Here is a 22993-nt window from a genome sequence, read left to right on the forward strand (position 1 = left end):
GGACTCTTAAAATTCCCCTTTAAGAAGAAGTTCAGTGGAACAATCCACAAAAACAAGGACTGAATACATATCATGATGACACTAAACTCATATCTGTCAATAGTAACTCTGAACGTGAACGGGCTTAATGACCCCATCAAAAGGCGCAGGGTTTCAGACTGGATAAAAAATCAGGACCCATCTTTTTGCTGTCTACAAGAGACTCATTTTAGACAGAAGGACACCTCCAACCTGAAAATAAAAGGTTGGAGAACCACTTACCATTCAAATGGTTCTCAAAAGACAGCAGGGGTAGCCATCCTTATATCAGATAAACTAAAATTTACCCGAAGACAGTAGTGAGAGACGAAGAGGGACACTATATCATAATTAAAGGATCTATCCAGCAAGAGGACTTAACAATCCTCAATATATATGCCCCGAATGTGGGAGCTGCCAAATACTTAAATGAATTATTAACCAAAGTGAAGAAGTACTTAGATAATAATACACTTATACTTGGTGACTTCAATCTAGCTCTTTCTACCCTCGATAGGTCTTCTAAGCACAACATCTCCAAAGAAACGAGAGCTTTAAATGATACACTGGACCAGATAGTTTTCACAGATATCTACAGAACTTTACATCCAAACTCAACTGAATACACATTCTTCTCAAGTGCACATGGAACTTTCTCCAGAATAGACCACATACTGGGTCACAAATCAGGTCTGAACCGATACCAAAAGAATGGGATTCTCCCCTGCATATTCTCAGAACATAACGCCTTGGAATTAAAACTCAATCACAAGAAGAAGTTTGGAAGGACCTCAAACACGTGGAGGATAAGGACCATCCTGCTAAAAGATAAAAGGGTTAACCAGGGAATTAAGGAAGATTTAAAAAGATTCATGGAAACTAATGAGAATGAAGATACAACTGTTCAAAATCTTTGGGATGCAGCAAAAGCAGTCCTGAGGGGAAAAAACATCGCAATACAAGCATCCATTCAAAAACTAGAAAGAACTCAAATACAAAAGCTAACCTTACACATAAAGGAGCTAGAGAAGAAGCAGCAAATGGACCCGACGCCCAGACAGAAGAAGAGAGTTAATTAAAATTCGAGCAGAACTCAACGAAATTGAGACCAGAAGAACTGTGGAACAGATGAATAGAACCAGGAGTTGGTTCTTTGAAAGAATTAATAAGATAGATAAACCATTAGCCAACCTTATTAAAAAGAAGAGAGAGAAGACTCAAATTACTAAAATCATGAATGAGAAAGGAGAGATCACTACCAACACCTAGGAAATACAAACAATTTTAAAAACATATTATGAAGAGCTCTATGCCAATAAATTAGGCAATCTAGAAGAAATGGACGCATTCCTGGAAAGCCACAAACTACCAAAACTGGATCAGGAAGAAATAGACAACCTGAAGAGCCCAATAACCAGGGAGGAAATTGAAGCAGTCATCAAAAACCTCCCAAGACACAAGAGTCCAGGGCCAGATGGCTTCCCAGGGGAATTCTATCAAACGTTTAAAGAACAAACCATACCTATTCTACTAAAGCTGTTTGAAAGATAGAAAGAGATGGAGTACTTCCAAACTCATTCTATGAGGCCAGCATCACCTTAATTCCAAAACCAGACAATGACCCCACCAAAAAGGAGAATTACAGACCAATATCCCTGATGAACATGGATGCAAAAATTCTCAACAAGATACTAGCCAATAGGATCCAACAACACATTAAGAAAATTATTCACCATGACCAAGTAGGATTTATCCCGGGACACAAGGCTGGTTCAACACTCGTAAAACAATCAATGTGATTCATCATATCAGCAAGAGAAAAACCAAGAACCATATGATCCTCTCATTAGATGCGGAGAAAGCATTTGACAAAATACAGCATCCATTCCTGATCAAAACTCTTCAGAGTGTAGGGATAGAGGCAACTTTCCTCGATATCTTAAAAGCCATCTACGAAAAGCCCACAGCAAATATCATTCTCAATGGGGAAGCACTGGGAGCCTTTCCCCTAAGATCAGGAACAAGACAGGGATGTCCATTCTCACCACTGCTATTCAACATAGTATTGTAAGTCCTAGCCTTAGCAATCAGACAACAAAAAGACATTAAAGGCATTCAAATTGGCAAAGAAGAAGTCAAACTCTCCCTCTTCGCCGATGACATGATACTCTACATAGAAAACCCAAAAGCCTCCACCCCAAGATTGCTAGAACTCATCAGCAATTTGGTAGCGTGGCAGGATACAAAATCAATGCCCAGAAATCAATGGCATTCCTATACACTAACAATGAGACTGAAGAAAGAGAAATTAAGGAGTCAATCCCATTTACAATTGCACCCAAAAGCATAAGATACCTAGGAATAAACCTAACCAAAGAAGTAAAGGATCTATACCCTCAAAACTATAGAACACTTCTGAAAGAAATTGAGGAAGACAGAAAGAGATGGAAAAATATTCCATGCTCTTGGATTGGCAGAATTAATATTGTGAAAATGTCAGTGTTACCCAGGGCAATTTACACGTTTAATGCAATCCCTATCAAAATACCATGGACTTTCTTCAGAGAGTTAGAACAAATTATTTTAAGATTTGTGTGGAATCAGAAAAGACCCCGAATAGCCAGGGGAATTCTAAAAAAGAAAACCATATCTGGGGGCATCACCATGCCAGATTTCAGGTTGTACTACAAAGCTGTGGTCATCAAGACAGTGTGGTACTGGCACAAAAACAGACACATAGACCAATGGAACAGAATAGAGAACCCAGAAATGGACCCTGAACTTTATGGTCAACTAATATTCGATAAAGGAGGAAAGACTATCCACTGGAAGAAAGACAGTCTCCTCAGTAAATGGTGCTGGGAAAATTGGACATCCACATGCAGAAGAATGAAACTAGACCACTCTCTTGAACCATACACAAAGATAAACTCAAAATGGATGAAAGATCTAAATGTGAGACAAGATTCCATCAAAATCCTAGAGGAGAACACAGGCAACACCCTTTTTGAACTTGGCCACAGTAACTTCTTGCAAGATACATCCACGAAGGCAAAAGAAACAAAAGCAAAAATGAACTATTGGGACTTCATCAAGATAAGAAGCTTTTGCACAGCAAAGGATACAGTCAACAAAACTCAAAGACAACCTACGGAATGGGAGAAGATATTTGCAAATAACATATCAGATAAAGGGCTAGTTTCCAAAATCTATAAAGAACTTATTAAACTCCACAGCAAAGAAACAAACAATCCAATCATGAAATGGGCAAAAGACATGAACAGAAATCTCACAGAGGAAGACATGGACATGGCCAACATGCACATTAGAAAATGCTCTGCATCACTTGCCATCAGGGAAATAAAAATCAAAACCACAATGAGATACCACCTCACACCAGTGAGAATGGGGAAAATTAACAAGGCAGGAAACAACAAATGTTGGAGAGGATGCGGAGAAAAGGGAACCCTCTTACACTGTTGGTGGGAATGTGAACTGGTGCAGCCACTCTGGAAAACTGTGTGGAGGTTCCTCAAAGATTTAAAAATAGACCTGCCCGACGACCCAGCAATTGCACTGTTAGGGATTTACCCCAAAGATTCAGATGCAATGAAACGCCGGGACACCTGCACCCCGATGTTTCTAGCAGCCATATCCACAATAGCCAAACTGTGGAAGGAGCCTCGGTGCTCATCGAAAGATGAATGGATAAAGAAGATGTGGTTTATGTATACAATGGAATATTACTCAGCCATTAGAAACGACAAATACCCACCATTTGCTTCAACGTGGATGGAACTGGAGGGTATTTTGCTGAGTGAAGTAAGTCAATCGGAGAAGGACAAACAGTGTATGTTCTCATTCATTTGGGGAATATGAATAATAGTGAAAGGGAATATAAGGGAAGGGAGAAGAAATGTGTGGGAAATATCAGAAAGGTAGACAGAGCATAAACACTTCTAACTCTGGGAAATGAACTAGGGGTGGTGGACGGGGAGGAGGGCGGGGGGTGGGGGTGAATGGGTGACGGGCACTGACGGGGACACTTGACGGGATGAGCACTGGGTGTTATTCTGTATGTTGGTAAACTGAACACCAATAAAATTAATTTATTAAAAAATAAGAAAAAATATAAATTGAGTTCACTGGCAGGTTTCTTTCTATGCAAAATTATTATTTTTTATGCAAAAGTATTATTGGAGAAATTCAAAATTAACAATTCATTGCTGAGCTGTAAAGTAGATAAAAGATTCCCCCTCGCCCCCTGCCCCGGAATTCAGCTTTGGTGCCATTGAAGCATACAATTCTTACTTGTGATTATAATCAAAGCTAAATCTCTCTGTACAATGTATGTTTTGTATACTAAAAGCATAATAGAGTCTTTAAGTGCCACTGTATCCCCATATAATTAACTAAGTTGATATAGGATTATCCAAGTGCTTTAAAGATATCAGCCAATGAAATAAAGGCTGGTGACATGTCCAAGATTAGAAAAAAAACAGGGAAGGACTAATAAGAATAATATCAAGTATAAAATATATACTATATTACTATATTTCTTTCCCTTACTTTGGTTTTCATATGAGTCTACTTGTATGGAGGGGGTAGAGGTTGTTTTGTTACAAAGAAAAATTGCATTCATTTTTTTTGTAATATAGAGGAACAGTATAGAAAGGGATTTACCAAGCCTGCTACCAGTTAATATGTATAAGACCATTTCAAAATAAAAAAATTTCAGCATTTTGTCATCTACTACTGTAAAAACTCTTAAAACAACTGAATGAAAACATGGGTTGTTGAGAATGCAAGAGACCCTTGAATCCAAAGCTATATATGTCTTATATTCAATTTTGAATAAAGGGTGTTCCTGGAATACTTTGGTGAAACAATTGTGCAAGTGATTAAATTTGGCTAGTTGATTATTAAATCTAAAGGTAGATATATTTAGAAAGATTCCCCTAGAAGCTCTTTTGTGTTTGCTTGTCTTTGTAAAAAAGCTTTTTTGGTAGCTATTTGCAATCATGAAACATATGTTTAAGTGCTTGCTATGGACAGTACACTTTGCTAAATTTTATAATGCATGAATCAAACTTAGATTATTACAAGGAACACTGAATATTGATCAGTATTCATGAAACAATATCCAGCTGTCTATGTTTATAATGTCCTCAAGCTAAGAATGATATTTGGATTTTTTAAAAGATTTTATTTATTTATTCATGAGAGACACAGAGAGAAAGAGAGAGAGGCAGAGACACAGGCAGAGGGAGAAGCAGGCACCATGCAGGGAGTTGGATGCAGAACTCGATCCCAGGACCCCAGGATCACGCCCTGGGCTGAAGGCAGGCGTTAAACCACTGAGCCACCCAGGAATCCCCGATATTTAGATTTTTAAAGGACTATAAATACAAAGAAGGCCAAAATCCTATGGGGACAGCAAAGCCTAAAATATTTACTATAATCACCTTTAGAGGAAAAGTTTACTGATCTCTAGTATAGACGATATATGTAGATAAATATCTATAATACTGATTTTCAATAGGGAAAAACTGAGAGCCTTTCCCCTAAGATTAGGAACATGACAGGGATATACACTCTCACCACTGTTATTCAATATAGTACTAGAAGTCCTAGCCTCAGCAATCAGACAACAAAAAGAAAAAAAAAAGGCATTCAAATTGGCAAAGAAGTCAAACTCTCCCTCTTCTCAGATGATATGATACTGTATATAGAAAACTGAAAAGACTCCACCCCAAGATTGTTAGAACTCATACAGCAATTCAGCAATGTGGCAGGATACAAAATGAATGCCCAGAATTAAGTGGCATTTCTATACACTAACAAAGCATTTGACAAAACACAGCATCCATTCCTGATCAAAACTCTTCAGAGTGTAGGGATAGAGGGAGCATTCCTCAACTTCTTAAAAGCCATCTATGAAAATCCCACAGTAAATATCATTCTCAATGGGGAAGCACCGGGAGCCTTTCCCCTAAGATCAGGAACAAGACAGGGATGTCCACTCTCACCACTGCCATTCCACATAGTACTGGAAGTCCTAGCCTCAGAAATCAAACAAAAAGACATTAAAGTAACAATCAATGTGATTCATCATATCAGCAAGAGAAAAACCAAGAACCATATGTTCCTCTCATTAGATGCAGAGAAAGCATTTGACAAAATACAGCATCCATTCCTGATCAAAACTCTTCAGAGTGTAGGGATAGAGGGAACATTCCTTGACATCTTAAAAAGCCATCTACGAAAAGCCCACAGCAAATATCATTCTCAATGGGGAAGCACTGGGAGCCTTTCCCCTAAGATCAGGAACAAGACAGGGATGTCCACTCTCACCACTGCTATTCAACACAGTATTGGAAGTCCTAGCCTCAGCAATCAGACAACAAAAAGACATTAAAGGCATTCAAATTGGCAAAGAAGAAGTCAAACTCTCCCTCTTCGCCGATGACATGATACTCTACATAGAAAACCCAAAAGACTCCACCCCAAGATTGCTAGAACTGATACAGCAATTTGGCAGTGTGGCAGAATACAAAATCAATGCCCAGAAATCAATGGCATTTCTATACACTAACAATGAGACTGAAGAAAGAGAAATTAAGGAATCAACACCATTTACAATTGCACCCAAAACCATAAGATACTTAGGAATAAACCTAACCAAAGAGGTAAAGGATCTATACCCTAAAAACTAGAGAACACTTATGAAAGAAATCAAATATGTAAAGAGCTGGAAAAACATTCCATTCTCATGGATTATAAAAATAAATACTGTGAAACTCTCTATGCTACCCAGGGCAATTTACACATTCAGTGCGAATCCCTATCAAAATATGGATATTTTTGCAATCAGAATAGACCTATAATAGCCAGAGGAATATTGAAAAAGAAAACCAATGCTGGGGGCATCACAATGCCAGATTTCAAGCTGTATTACAAAGCTGCGATAATCAAGACAGTATAGTCTGGCACAAAAACAGACACATAGATCAATGGAACAGAATAGAGAATCCAGAAATGGGCACTCAACTCTATGGTCAACTATATTCAACAAAGCAGGAAAGACTATCCACTGGAAAAAGGATGGTATCTTCAACAAGTGGTGTTGGGAAAATTGGACAGCCACATACAGAAGAATGAAACTAGACCATTCTCTTACACCATACACAAAAATAAACTCAAAATTGATGAAAGATCTAAATGTGAGACAAGATTCCATCAAAATCCTAAAAAAGAACACAGCCATTATGAACAGAACCATTATGAACTTGGCCACAGCAACTTCATGCAAGATACATCTATGAAAGCAAGGGAAACAAAAGCAAAAATGAACTATTGGGACTTCATCAAGATAAGAAGCTTCTGCACAGCAAAAGAAACAGTCAACAAAACTAAAAGACAACCTACAGAATGGGAGAAGATATTTGCAAATGACTTATCAGTTAAAGGGCTACTATCCAAGATCTATAAAGAAGTTATGAAACTCAACACCCAAGAAACAGAAAATCCAGTCATGAAATGGGCAGAAGACATGAACAGAAATTTCCCCAAAGAAGACATACATATTGGCCAACAAGCACATGAAAAAATGCTCCAATCACTTTTCATCAGGGAAATACAAATCAAAACCACAATGAGATACCATCTCACACCAGTGAGAATGGGGAAAATTAACAAGAGAGGAAACAACAAATGTTGGAGAGGATGTGGAGAAAGGGGAACCCTCTTGCACTGTTGTTGGGAATGCAAACTGTTACAGCCACTCTGGAAAAGAATGGAGGTTCCTCAAGAAGTTAAAAATAGAGCTACCCTACTACCCAGCAATTGCACTTCTGCATATTGACCCCAAAGATACTGATGTAGTGAAATGCTGGGACATTTAAACCCCAATGTTTATAGCAGCAGTGTCCACAATAGCCAAACTGTGAAAGGATCCATGATGTCCCTTGGCAGAATGGATAAAGAAGATGTGGTGTGTGTATATACACACACACACACAATGGAATATTACTTAGCCATCAGAAGAGATGAATACTCACCATTTGCTTTGATATGGATGGAACTGGAGAGTATTATGCTGAGTGAAATAAGTCGATCAGAGAAGGACAATTATCATATGGTTCCACTCATATGTAGAATACAAGAAATAGTGAAAGGGCTTATAAAGGAAAGGAGGGGGATTGAGTGGGAAAAATTAGAGAGGGAGACAAACCATGAAAGACTCCTAACTCCGGGAAACAAAGAGTTGCAGAAGGGGAGGTGGGTGGGGGAATGGGGTAACTGGGTGACGGGCACTGAGGAGGGCACTTGATGGAATGAGCACTGGGTGTTATAGTATATGTTGACAAATTGAATTTAAATATAAATATAATAAAAATATTTTTATATACCCCAAATTAATGAGACCATATAATGTTTGTCTTTCTCTGATTGACTTATTTCACTCAGCATAATACCCTCCAGTTCCATCCATGTCAAAGCAAATGGTGGGTATTTGTCGCTGGGTGTTATTCTATATGTTGGCAAATTGAACACCAATAAAACAATAAATTAAAAAATAAAAAATATAAAAAAATAATAAAAAATAAAAAAGCTAAAGTTCTTAAAAAAAAAAGCCTATAATACCAGGTAGAAAACAGGAAGTTCCTAGAAGAGGTACAGAGAAATAACTTATGGGATGGAATTCAGAAGAGGAAAAATTAAAATTCATGTGGCAATACTCAAGTAGGTTACTTGGATCAGGTGGCATTTGAGAGAAGGTTAAGATAGGCTTTGCATATGAGGACATGAAAGAAAATGGTATTCCAAATGTAGTAAACAAAATGAGGCATGAAACCAAGGCTGTGAAAGTGTAAATTACATATAAGGGAACAGATGGCAGGTGAAGATTGGTATTGAAAGCAATGAGAAGTTCTTGAATGCTTTAAACAGGGATGGGAGGTGAACATGCATCTACTTCAGCAAGATTCATTGGAGAAAGGAAAGAGTACAGGTGAGGAGATCAGTTAAGAGATTACCCAAATTCATCAAGGACAGTACTTTCCAAAGATGACTGTAAGATCTTATATCTGAGAAATCTACTATATAACCAATGGTGCCAAAAACAAAAGCGAGAAAAATTGAGACACATTGAATTTTATGTGCTCCTGGTAAAAACCAAGGTCTGATTCATGGTTTTACTCCTCATAACATTTAGTAAATATATAGTGCATAGTAATCCCTTAAATATGTACTAAATTATTACAAAAAATTAGCAGAGATTTTTACCAAAATGTGTAAGAAGGCATTCAGGTTATAAATGTCCAACACACAGGTGAGGGGGGATTTCATAGCTATATTTCTAGAATCATATGCTTAGATGATCTTATTAAATTCATGTAATTGGTGAAAAGGCAAGTGAATATCAAAGACATAACTACATAAGTCTTAAGAGATATGAAAATCAGAAGAGAAAAATGAAAAAGTCAAGTGAAGAAAAATTTTCATAAATCAGTGGAAAGGAGAATGACAGTATATATGCTTCAGAGAGGTCAACAGGTGAGAATTCCAAAGCAGATTGGATTTGGACTACTTCAGATCCATTGGATCGGACTATAAAAATTAGTGGAAGAAGAAATAATGGGAAAAAGTTCTAGAGTCATAAAACCTGTATTTAGTACTGCCTCTATCATCTACTTGCTGTGGAAAGTCATTTACCTTCTTTGAGGCTGTTTTCTTATCATAGTGATAGTAATGCGGAATAATTTATATCAAGCAAAATAACGTATTTTATTGTTTTAAAAATTTTTTAATTTTTTATTTATTTATGATAGTCACAGAGAGAGAGAGAGAGAGAGAAAGAGAGAGAGAGAGAGGCAGAGACACAGGCAGAGGGAGAAGCAGGCTCCATGCACCGGGAGCCCGATGTGGGATTCGATCCCGGGTCTCCAGGATCGTGCCCTGGGCCAAAGGCAGGCGCCAAACCGCTGCGCCACCCAGGGATCCCAAAATAACGTATTTTAAAGTAACTTTAACTGTGATTTTAATGTATAAATGATATTGGCTTTTAATAATATAGTAATATAACATTTTAAGTCCACACTGCATTTAAAAAGTTTATAAGAACCTTGTTAGAACTATTCTAAGATATCAAGGTAAAGTATATACAAAAAATAGGCTTATTGAGGGCAGGGACTATATCCATCTTGAAAATCCCGTAGTGATAACTGGATGAAAAGAGATAATATGAATATTTATCTTAAGGATATAAGCACCTTCTAGAAGGAAAAACAAAGTTAGCAAAAGAAAATTTCTCTTTGTTTACTATAAATGCTGAACCGTTATTGTTGTTAAGAAAAATGGGTTAGGTCCTAACAGTGTTGATTCTCTCGCTTTTTTAAATGACTTACTGAAAAAAAAGACTTCCAAGTTTAGGGGACTATTATTTTCCCAAAATATGTAAGAAAGTAAAACAAAATTTTATTATATTTGAATAAATCATTCTGAGTTAAACAGATCAGCAAAATAAATTTAATTAGAAGTCAGATTTTTCATAAATGAGCTGGTAGAAAAATTTACTATTTTGGCAGCTTATTTTTTATCTGTACATTTGAATTGGTGCCAGATCCACCCTAAAAATTAATAGTTGTCTTCAAAGATGGCTGATCTTATCATTTTAATTGTTACTTTTAGAACCTCTGGCTGTAGTTCTCACATCTAACCAAGTACATAATCCCCAGCATCTACTTTGCTGTTCCCAGGCCATGAAAACTTGCTGAAGAAAGTTACAAAATATTTGCTGATTTGGCTCTGTACAAATTCAAGTTTTTTTAACTTTAAGGGCCCTTCTAACCTTCATGGTCGTAGTCATATTTCTCAAATTTTCTACAACTCTGCTTACAATTTTTTCCCAATTTCTTCAATCCCCTGTGCTCACATTCTCTCATTCTCTTTCTTCTTCTTGAGAGAACCAAGATCTATCCAATGAGATTCCTTCATTTTCCACCCCACCTCAAAAATCTCTTCAACTTCTGCTACTTCCATCTCATTACCAAGAAAGACATACTCCTCCTTTTATCCTGAAGTCACTTCTGTAGAGAATCCTATCCCCTCTTGTCTATTCCAGAATTGTGTCCCATTTGTCCCCTTTCTATGTGGCATCTTTAGTCTTATTACTGGTTCTCCCTCTGCCCCTCCCTCTATTCTCTCTCTCTCTCTCTCAAATAAATAAATAAACAAATAAATCTTTTAAAAATGATCTGGAGAGAGGTGACTGGTTGGCTTAGTTGGCTGAGTGTCTGACTTTTGATCTCAGCTCAGGTCTTAATCTCAGGGTCATGGGTTCATCCCCACAATGGGATCCACTCTGGGTGTGGTGCCTACTTAATAAAAAAAATGACCTGGAGAAAAGTCACATTTGAGATAGAGACTTGGGAGTTATTCCTCTGAAAATTGTCATTGTAGCTGTGAGAATGACTGAGAAAACTGATGGGTAATGGAGAGGTACAAAACCTTGTGAAATGCCTCATTTAAGAAAACAGAAATAAATCTCTCAGATCTCCAAGATTCTGTTTTATCCTCTTGCTACAATCCCATCTTTACTTCTTTTGCCAATATCCTTCTTAGAAGAGTGATCCTCATTTATTTCCTCCACTTCTTGATCCATTCACTCATTAACTTTTCAATGTTAACTGTAATAATACCTTATATACCACAATAAATCCTTCTCTGATTCCCCAAATAGTGTTATCTCCAATCCCTGGAACATCAATAAGACTTCATCTGTAGGGGAGGAGCCAGATGGTGGAAGAGTAGGGTCCCCAAGTCACCTGTCCCCACCAAATTACCTAGATAACCTTCAAATCATCTTGAGAATCTACGAATTCGCCCTGATATTTAAAGAGAGAACAGCTGGAATGCTACAGTGAGAAGAGGTCGCGCTTCTATCAAGGTAGGAAGACGGGGAAAAAAGAAATAAAGAAACAAAAGGCATCCAAGGGGGAGGGGCCCCGCGAGGAGCCGGGCTAAGACTGGGGCGAGTGTCGCCAGGACACGAGAGCCCCGTCCCGGAGAAGCAGGGGCTTCACCAATCTTCCTGGGTGGAAAGGCACCCTCAGGGAGTTAGAGCAGGACCCCAGGAGGGCGGGGATACCCTCAGGCTCCCTGGGACACTAACAGACACCTGCGCCCCGGGGAGAGTGCGCCGAGCTCCCTAAAGGACTCCAGCGCGCATAGGGCTGGACCCGGGAGCAGCTCGGGGGGCTCCGGTGGCAGCTCTGTGCAGAGGGGGCTGCAGGGCCCTGGGAGCAGCTCGGAGGCGGCTCCGGCAGAGGAAGACGCTCCGTGCCGAGGGTGCTGCACGGCTCCGAGAGCAGCTCGGAGGGGCTCGGGTGGAGGCTCCGCAGAGAGGTGGCTGTGCTGCGGAGATCGCGAATCCAACAGGGCAGGCCCCGGAGCATTGGGCGCCGGGGACACAGCCCAAGATCCGGCCTCCCCCCGGGACAGGCAGAGGCCAGGAGGGCCCAGGACAGCAAGGACGCTCCTGTCCCTAAGCTGAGCAGATCAGCGGCCCTACCCCCGGAGCATCCAGGCCCCTGCAGACTGAGAGCTCTGTAGCTACTGCCAGAGCTGAATTCAGGGCTCCAGAGCTGGCCGCCGCCACTGCGGTTGTTCCTCCTGGGGCCTCATGGGGTAAAACAACCACCACTGAGCCCTGCACCAGGCAGGGGGCAGAGCAGCTCCCCCAAGTGCTAACACCTGAAAATCAGCACAACAGGCCCCTCCCCCAGAAGACCAGCTAGATGGACAAGTTCCAGGGGAAGTCAAGGGACTTAAAGTATACAGAAACAGAAGATACTCCCCCGTGTTTCTTTTTTTATTTGGCTTTTTGATTTTTGATTTCTGTTTGCTTCCCCCACCCCATTTTTTCCTTTCTTTCTTTTCTTTGTCTTTTTCTTCTCTTTCTTTTCTTCCTTTTTTCTTTTTTCTTTTTCTCTTTTCTTTCCTTCTTTCTCTCCTCTCTTTTTCCCCTTTCCCCAATAAACCTTGTTTTTGGCCACTCTGCACTGAGCAAAATGACTAGAAGGAAAACCTTACCTCAAAAGAAAGAATCAGAAACAGTCCTCTCTCCCACAGAGTTACAAAATCTGGATTACAATACAATGTCAGAAAACCAATTCAGAAGCACTATTATAAAGCTACTGGTGGCTCTAGAAAAAAGCATAAAGGACTCAAGAGACTTCATGAATGCAGAATTTAGATCTAATAAGGCAGAAATTAAAAATCAATTGAATGAGATGCAATCCAAACTAGAAGTTCTAACAACGAGGGTTAACGAAGTGGAAGAACGAGTGAGTGAGATAGACAAGTTGATGGCAAAGAGGGAAACTGAGGAAAAAAGAGACAAACAATTAAAAATCATGAAGATAGATTAAAGGAAATAAATGACAGCCTGAGGAAGAAAAACCTACATTTAATTGGGGTTCCTGAGGGCGCCAAAAGGGCCAGAGGGCCAGAATACGTATTTGAACAAATCCTAGCTGAAAACTTTCCTAATCTGGGAAGGGAAACAGGCATTCAGATCCAGGAAATAGAGAGATTCTCCCCCCTAAAATCAATAAAAACCGTTCAACACCTCGACATTTAATAGTGAAGCTTGCAAATTCCAAACATAAAGAGAAGATCCTTAAAGCAGCAAGAGACAAGATATACCTGACTTTTATGGGGAGGAGAATTAGGGTAACAGCAGAACTATCCACAGAGACCTGGCAGGCCAGAAAGGGCTGGCAGGATATATTCAGGGTCCTAAATGAGAAGAACATGCAACCAAAAATACTTTATCCAGCAAAGCTCTCATTCAAAATGGAAGGAGAGATAAAGACTTTCCAAGACAGGCAGGAATTGAAAGAATATGTGACCTCGAAACCAGCTCTGCAAGAAATTTTAAGGGGTACTCTTAAAATTCCCCTTTAAGAAGTTCAGTGGAACAATCCAAAAACAAGGACTGAATAATACCATGATGACACTAAACTCATATCTGTCAATAGTAACTCTGAACGTGAACGGGCTTAATGACTCCATCATAATGCACAGGGATTCAGACTGGATAAAAAAGCAGGACCGATCTATTTCCTGTCTACAAGAGACTCATTTTAGACAGAAGGACACCTACAACTTGAAAATAAGGTTGGAGAACCTTTTACCATTCAAATGGTCCTCAAAAGAAAGCAGGGGTAGCGATCCTTATATCTGTTACACTAAAATTTACCCCAAAGACTGTAGTGAGAGATGAAGGGGACACTATATCATACTTCAAGGATCTATCCAACAAGAGGACTTAACAATCCTCAATATATATGCCCCGAATGTGGGACCTGCCAAATACTTAAACAATTATTAACCAAAGTGGAGAAATACTTAGATAATAATACACTTATACTTGGTGACTTCAATCTAGCTCTTTCTACCCTCGATAGGTCTTCTAAGCAAAACATCTCCAAAGAAACGAGAGCTTTAAATGATACACTGGACCAGGTGGATTTCACAGATATCTACAGAACTTTACATCCAAACTCAACTGAATACACATTCTTCTCAAGTGCACATGGAACTTTCTCCAGAATAGAACATATTGGATCACAAATCGGGTCTGAACCGATACCAAAAGATTGGGATCGTCCCCTGCATATTCTCAGACCATAACACCTTGAAATTGGAACTAAATCACAACATGAAGTTTGGAAGGAACTCAAACACGTGGAGGTTAAGGACCATCCTGCTAAAAGATGAAAGGGTCAACCAGGGAATTAAGGAAGAATTAAAAGATTCATGGAAACTAATGAGAATGAAGATAAAACCGTTCAAAATCTTTGGGATGCAGCAAAAGCAGTCCTGAGGGGGAAATACATCGCAATACAAGCATCCATTCAAAAACTGGAAAGAACTCAAATACAAAAGCTAACGTTACACCTAAAGGGGCTAGAGAAAAAACAGCAAATAGATCCTACACCCAGCAGAAGAAGAGAGTTAATAAAGATTCAAGCAGATCTCAACGAAATCGAGACCAGAAGAACTGTGGAACAGATCAACAGATCCAGGAGTTGGTTCTTTGAAAGAATTAATAAGATAGATAAACCTTTAGCCAGCCTTATTAAAAAGAAGAGAGAGAAGACTCAAATTAATAAAATCAGGAATGAGAAAGGAAAGATCACTACCAACACCTAGGAAATACAAACAATTTTAAAAACATATTATGAACAGCTCTACTCCAATAAATTAGGCAATCTAGAAGAAATGGACGCATTCCTGGAAAGCCACAAACTAACAAAACTGGAACAGGAAGAAATAGAAAACCTGAAGAGCCCAATAACAAGGGAGGAAATTGAAGAAGTCATCAAAAACCTCCCAAGACACAAGAGTCCAGGGCCAGATGGCTTCCCAGGGGAATTCTATCAAACGTTTAAAGAACAAACCATACCTATTCTACTAAAGCTGTATTGAAAGATAGAAAGAGATGGAGTACTTCCAAACTCGTTCTATGAGGCCAGCATCACCTTAATTCCAAAACCAGACAACGACCCCACCAAAAAGGAGAATTACAGACCAATATCCCTGATGAACATGGATGCAAAAATTCTCAGCAAGATACTAGCCAATAGGATCCAACAACACATTAAGAAAATTATTCACCCTGACCAAGTAGGATTTATTCCCGGGACACAAGGCTACTTCAACACTCATAATAAAATCAGTGTGATTCATCATATCAGCAAGAGAAAAACCAAGAACCATATGATCCTCTCATTAGATGCAGAGAAAGCATTTGATAAAATACAGCATCCATTTCTGATCCAAACTCTTCAGAGTGTAGGGATAGAGGGAACATTCCTCGACATCTTAAAAGCCCTCTACGAAAAGCCCACAGCAAATATCACTCTCAATGGGGAAGCACTGGGAGCCTTTCCCCTAAGATCAGGAACAAGACAGGGGTGTCCACTCTCACCACTGCTATTCAACATAGCACTGGAAGTCCTAGCCTCGGCAATCAGACAACAAAAAGACATTAAAGGCATTCAAATTGGCAAGGAAGAAGTCAAACTCTCCCTCTTCACCGATGACATGATACTCTACATAGAAACCCAAAGGCCTCCACCCCAAGATTGCTAGAACTCATATAGCAATTTGGTAGCGTGGCAGGATACAAAATCAATGCCCAGAAATCAGTGGCATTTACATACACTAACAATGAGACTGAAGAAAGAGAAATTAAGGAGTCAATCCCATTTACAATTGCACCCAAAAGCTACCCATAAGATACCTAGGAATAAACCTAACCAAAGAGTAAATGATCTATACCCTAAAAACTATAGAACTCTTCTGAATGAAATTGAGGAAGACACAAAGAGATGGGAAAACATTCCATGCTCATGAATTGGAAGAATTAATATTATGAAAATGTCAATGTTACCCAGGGTAATATACATGCTTAATGCAATCCCTATCAAAATACCATGGACTTTCTTCAGAGAGTTAGAACAAATTATTTTAAGATTTGTGTGGAATCAGAAAAGACCCCGAATAGCCAGGGGAATTTTAAAAAAGAAAACCATATCTGGGGGCATCACCATGCCAGATTTCAGGTGGTACTACAAAGCTGTGTTCATCAAGACAGTGTGGTACTGGCACAAAAAGAGACACATAGATCAATGGAACAGAATAGAGAATCCAGAAGTGGACCCTCAACTTTATGGTCAACTAATACTCAATAAAGGAGGAAAGACTATCCACTGGAAGAAAGACAGTCTCTTCAATAAATGGTGCTGGGAAAATTGGACATCCACATGCAGAAGAATGAAACTAGACCACTCTCTTGCACCATACACAAAGATAAACTCAAAATGGATGAAAGATCTAAATGTGAGATAAGATTCCATCAAAATCCTAGAGAACACAGGCAACACCCTTTTTTTAACTCGGCCACAGTAACTTCTTGCAAGATACATCCACGAAGGCAAAAGAAACAAAAGCAAAAATGAACTATTGGAACTTCATCAAGATAAGAAGCTTTTGCACAGCAAAGGATACAGTCAACAAAACTAAAAGACAACCTACAGAATGGGAAAAGATATTTTCAAATGACATATCAAATAAAGGACTAGTTTCCAAGATCTATAAAGAACTTATTAAACTCCACAGCAAAGAAACAAACAATCCAATCATGAAATGGCCAAAAGACATGAAGAGAAATCTCACAGAGGAAGACATAGTCATGGCCAACATGCACATGAGAAAATGCTCTGCATCACTTGCCAATGAGATACCACCTCACACCAGTGAGAATGGGGAAAATTAACAAGGCAGGAAAACACAAATGTTGGAGAGGATGCGGAGAAAAGGGAACCCTCTTACACTCTTGGTGGGAATGTGAACTGGTGCAGCCACTCTGGAAAACTGTGTGGAGGTTCCTCAAAGAGTTAAAAATAGACCTGCCGGGATCCCTGGGTGGCGCAGCGGTTTGGCGCCTGCCTTTGGCCCAGGGCGCGATCCTGGAGACCCGGGATTGAATCCCACGTCGGGCTCCCGGTGCATGGAGCCTGCTTCTCCCTCTGCCTGTGTGTCTGCCTCTCTCTCTCTCATTCTATGTGACTATCATTAATAAATAAAAATTAAAAAAATTAAAAATAGACCTGCCCTACGACCCAGCAATTGCACTGCTGGGGATTTACCCCAAAGATACAGATGCAATGATACGCCAGGACTCCTGCACCCCGATATTTATAGCAGCAATGTCCACAATAGCCAAACTGTGGAAGGAGCCTTGGTGTCCATCGAAATATGAATGGATAAAGAAGATGTGGTTTATGTATACAATGGAATATTACTCAGCCATTAGAAATGACAAATACCCACCATTTGCTTCAACGTGGATGGAACTGGAGGGTATTATGCTGAGTGAAGTAAGTCAATTGGAGAAGGACAAACATTATATGTTCTCATTCATTTGGGAAATATAAATAATAGTGAAAGTGAATATAAGGGAAGGGAGAAGAAATGTGTGGGAAGTATCAGAAAGGGAGACAGAACATGAAGACTCCTAACTCTGGGAAACGAACTAGGGGTGGTGGAAGGGGAGGAGGGCGGGGGGTGGGGGTGAATGGGTGACGGGCACTGAGGGGGACACTTGGGATGAGCACTGGGTGTTATTCTGTATGTTGGTAAATTGAACACCAATAAAAATAAATTTATTATAAAAATAAGACCTCATCTGTAATTTTTTCCTGGCAGCTATCCTACATCCCATTATATATTTTATATAGCTATTTGTGCACATACCCTATTTCCCTTGCAATAGGAACTATAAGCTCTTTTGGTATGGCAACCATGTCTTGTTTCCTATCCTCCTATTTGAAGGCTATACAGTGCCCTCCCCATAGCAGGAGCTCTACAACTAGAAAATTAATAAAACTGATTAATATCAATTGGATTCTATCAACTGATAGAACACAAACATTTTCTTCACTTCTAGGTCTATTTATATACCCGAATACGTGAATGCTTTGGCTAAAATGACAATGAATGCAGAATGAAGATCATGAACAACCAAAAATAAAAAAGAAGGTTGAACAGAGGTAGAAGGAAATCATCATAAGAGAAGTAGATTGAGATCAATTTAATTACAAGGAGTAGAAGTGAAGATTAGATAAGCTGGGAGATGAAAGAGGATAAAGTTGCCTTTTAGGAGCCTCAGCTTATTATAAATATTGTAATTAAGTCAGAATCTTCTCCTAGGGGGATTTAAAAGAGCAAACAAAAAGGCATATTCATAAGATAAATAAAATGGGAGATATATCAAAATAGGATTTTCAAGCTGCTCTGCAAAACCAGTTAGATTATTTCTGTTTACAAAGCATAGGGGTTGAAATTTGTTTTATTTCTCAATAGGGAGTTACAAGCTTTGAAATAATCATTACCATCTTTTGGATGTTTTCTTTGAGAAACAATTTGCTTTTTGGTAGTTGTACACATTCAATATAATAAGCCTTTACATGGGCAGGCTCAGTGGTACAAATATGTTATGTATTTCCATACATACCTCTAATTTCTCTGCCTTGAAAGGGAGACAGGACATAAAGACTCCTAACTCTGGGAAACGAACTAGGGGTGGTGGAAGGGGAGGAGGGCGGGGGGTGGGGGTGAATGGGTGACGGGCACTGAGGGGGGCGCTTGACGGGATCAGCGCTGGGTGTTATTCTGTATGTTGGCAAATTGAACACCAATAAAAATAAATTTATTATTAAAAAATAATTTCTCTGCCTTTTATTACACTGGGATGATGGGAGGGAAGTTGTTATGTAGATGAGTATCTGGATCCTAATTCATCTACATCTTAATTTGCAAATGTATCTTTTCCAGATCATCATTATTCAATTTCTGTTCCCATTCTTTTATTTGTAACTGAATGGTTCGGGTCTAGTTAAGAGCTCAAGTTTCAAGAAGATTGGGACTTTGTTTTTGTTCGCTGCTCTATACCCAATTCTTGGAGCAATTTTTAGTACATAGCAGACAATTTATAAATATTCAATGAGTAAATAACTGAACTTCTTTGGGCTTCTTTTTCTCACCTTTTTAGGATTAAATAGGATAAAATATGTAGATCTTCTACCACGGAGCATATGTCCAATAAACATGAATTCTTCCCTTTCTTCATTAACTTAAGAATAAGAATTTACCTAAAAACTTACTCTGTGAATATATCCTAGGTAAACACAGCAATTCTCACATTATGAAAAAATAGTGCTATCTAGAACTAATTTTTTGAAAGCTAAGAATATCAAGTGTAATATGCATCCAAATATATATATATTCCCCAGTTTCTGTATGAAGGAAAGGAAAAGGAGAAAGAGGGAGGAAGAAGGGGAAAGTGGTCATGTTATAGAAAAATGCACATTTTCATTTGCCAAGCTTTCTTTATGTCTCCCTTCCCCAACACACTTTTCAGGTCTGTTGTTTAAACATTTAATTCTGAAAGAAGGCACAAGCAACTCATTTAATATAATCACATTCTCCTTTGATACTTATAAAGATATGTGAAAACTGAAGCAAATGTTCAAAATGATCATGCCCCCACCACAAGAGCTTGCATGCTCATATGTTCACACATGCACACACTTTCACATCTGAGGTAAATAATTATCTTATTTTGTGAGTGAGGGGAGTATTCTTTCCTGCAATAGTGGAGAAATAGAGATCAAAGCAAAGAATTGCTGTATTATTATCTGTGGTACAGTTTCTATCTGTGATACTTTGTCCCTATAACCACAAAGAACCTCCTGTTGCAGCTAAAGAAGGGCTATATATGGTTTTGTGTGTGTTGAGGAAGGATTTTTACTGTGGGAAAAATTTTTCTTAATTTTTCCCTCAAAATGAAATAAAGAATAATATCCTAGTTTGTAAAATATAAGCTTTATATCTTAGAAAACTTCAATATAATTTTCAAAAGAGCTCATTGCTAGGCACCAAAGTTCATAGCATAGGCAAAAAAAGGCATGGAGGCAGTTTTGAACTTTTCATTTTTCATTTTTTTCTTCCTAGCCCATATCTCAATGGAAAATCTAAATAAATTAAGGATTCCAGTCCCTGATGTAACAGCTGATAGCTGCTATGTGAAGTCAGTGAAAGAACCTTGTCCTTTTTGGGATGCCTGGGAGATTCAGCAGTTGAGCATCTGCCTTCAGCTCAGGGTGTGTGATCCAGGAGTCCCAGAGTCGAGTCCTACATCGGGCGCCCTGCAGGGAGCCTGCTTCTCCCTCTGCCTATGTCTCTGCCTCTCTCTATCTCTGTGTCTCTCATGAATAAATGAATAAAATCTGAAAAAAAATGAATAAAATCTTTTTTTAAAGAAAGAACTTTGTCCTTTTTCCCCTTGGCTCGAAGGGTACAAAATCCTTTGTAGTACAAAGGTGGGGCTATAGATGTAGAAAGATTTTATAATTCAAGAATTTCCATGCTGCTTGGAACTGTTGCCTCACTAAATCAGAAAATATGGACACATAGTTGTCTGAAATTAAAAATGACTTTTTAAAATAGTGATTTGAAGGGGCACAAGCACTCCAAAGTTTATAGCAGCAATGTTCACAATAGCCAAACCATGGAAAGAACCCAAATGTCCATCAACAGATGAATAGATAAAGAAGATGTGGTACATATATACAATGAAATATTAGTCATCAAAAAGAATGATGTGAGTAGAGCTAGAGTGTATTATGCTAAGCAAAATAAGTCAGTCAGAGAAAGATAAATACCATATGACTTTACTCATATGTGGAATTTAAAAAAACAAAATGGATGAATATGGGGGAAGGGAAGGAAAAATAAAATAAGATTAAAACAGAGAGAGGCAAACCATAAGAGATTCTTAACTATAGGAAACAAACTGAGGATTGCTGGAGGGGAAGTGGATTGGAGGAAGGGATAATTGGATGATGGGAATTAAGGAAGGCAATTGATATAATGAGCACTGGGTGTTATATGCAACTGATGAATAAAAAAATAAAATAAAAAACTAAATCTTTAAAAAATATTTTAAAAATGACTTTTTAATACTAATGATTATAAATTAACTTTATAACTGGAGGAGACTCCCAATAGTCTGATTTTAGTGATTGGGTAATTGACTCACCCTTCTCATTTAAGCTATCAACTTCTAAGGAATTATAGGTTGGGATAAGAGTTTGGGTGATATAGTTTACCTGTTCAGGATTTTGTACTATGTATCTCTTAATATTAGTCTGTGGACATGCAGTGACTTTCACCGTTGGAGAATGGAGTTCCTGTAAAGAAAGATAAAAGCTGCATATAATTATAGTTGCTTAGTGACCTTGAAGTCATTAAAAATAATAGGGAGCAATTTTCAGAGTGAAATTTTAAGTCATTTGCATAAATGATGACATGTGAATTTGTGGTTTTAGTTAATTTCAGCCTTAGAAACATATATTAATGCATGTGTTTATGTGTTTAGCCCTGTTAACTATTTCTATTATACTCATTTCATGGTAATTTATTACACATTCCAAGCATTTTGATGAGAGTTTCAAAATCTTCATTACGTTGTAAATGCCCCACAGTATTAGAAGAAAATATAGCTTAATATTTATTAGTTATCTCCTATTTTAAAAAGTGGAAGGAAGGACACCTGGGTGGGTCAGCGGCTGAGTGTCCACTTTTTGGCTCAGGGAGTGATCCCAGGGTCCAAGGATCAAGTCTTGCATTGGGGTCCCAGTAGGGAGCCTGCTTCTCACTCTGCCTATGTCTCTGCCTCTCTCTCTTTCATTAATAAATAAATAAAATCTTCAAGAAAAAAATTCTTTGGGACGCCTGGTTGAGCACCTGTCTTTGGCTCAGGCATGATCCCAGGGCCCTGCAGGGAGCCTGCTTCTCCCTCTGCCTACGTCTCTGACTCTGTGTGTGTGTGTGTGTGTTTGTGTCTCTCATGAATAAATAAATACACGAAATCTTAAAAAAAAGAAATAAAAAATTATTTAAACAGAAGGAGACACAAAGAGAAAAATGTGTGTTTGTATGTGTGTGTGTGTTTGTGTACTTAAACATTTAAATCTTCAGGGTGTTGGTGGGAGAAGGCCATAAATAACATTAAAAGGGAGACAAAACACTAGAACAAAGTCATTTGTAAACTTTTGATGGAAAAAGAATCAATATCGTTAATATAGAGTTTTTATACCTCAATAAGAAAAAAATTCCTACTAGTAGAAAAATGAGCAAATAACATGAACATTTATAATAGAAGAAAAACAAATGGTTAATAGACAGCAAGAAGTACTCAACCAAGCTAAGAATCAAATAAACATAACAACAGAATACTGTATTTTAATTAGAAAAAAATAATACCGATGAAGGTGTAGTTAGAGGAGCACTTTCCTCTGGAGAGGGGGAAGATTAATCATCCATAGGCTGAAATATG

General features: G+C 38.5%; 1 protein-coding gene across 3 annotated transcripts in view; it reads right to left on the bottom strand.

Annotated features, from left to right (window-relative positions):
- Positions 1-22993, bottom strand: part of POF1B (POF1B actin binding protein) — a 120731-nt gene that overhangs the window by 86041 nt on the left and 11697 nt on the right. For all 3 annotated transcript variants that reach the window (XM_055338920.1, XM_055338919.1, XM_055338918.1), the window contains exon 4: positions 21765-21845. In XM_055338920.1, the coding sequence (XP_055194895.1) occupies positions 21765-21845 (81 nt within the window). The remainder of the gene's footprint in view (positions 1-21764; positions 21846-22993) is intronic.

The sequence above is a fragment of the Nyctereutes procyonoides genome, unplaced genomic scaffold (assembly GCF_905146905.1).
Source record: "Nyctereutes procyonoides isolate TBG_1078 unplaced genomic scaffold, NYPRO_anot_genome, whole genome shotgun sequence".
Taxonomy (NCBI): domain Eukaryota; kingdom Metazoa; phylum Chordata; class Mammalia; order Carnivora; family Canidae; genus Nyctereutes; species Nyctereutes procyonoides.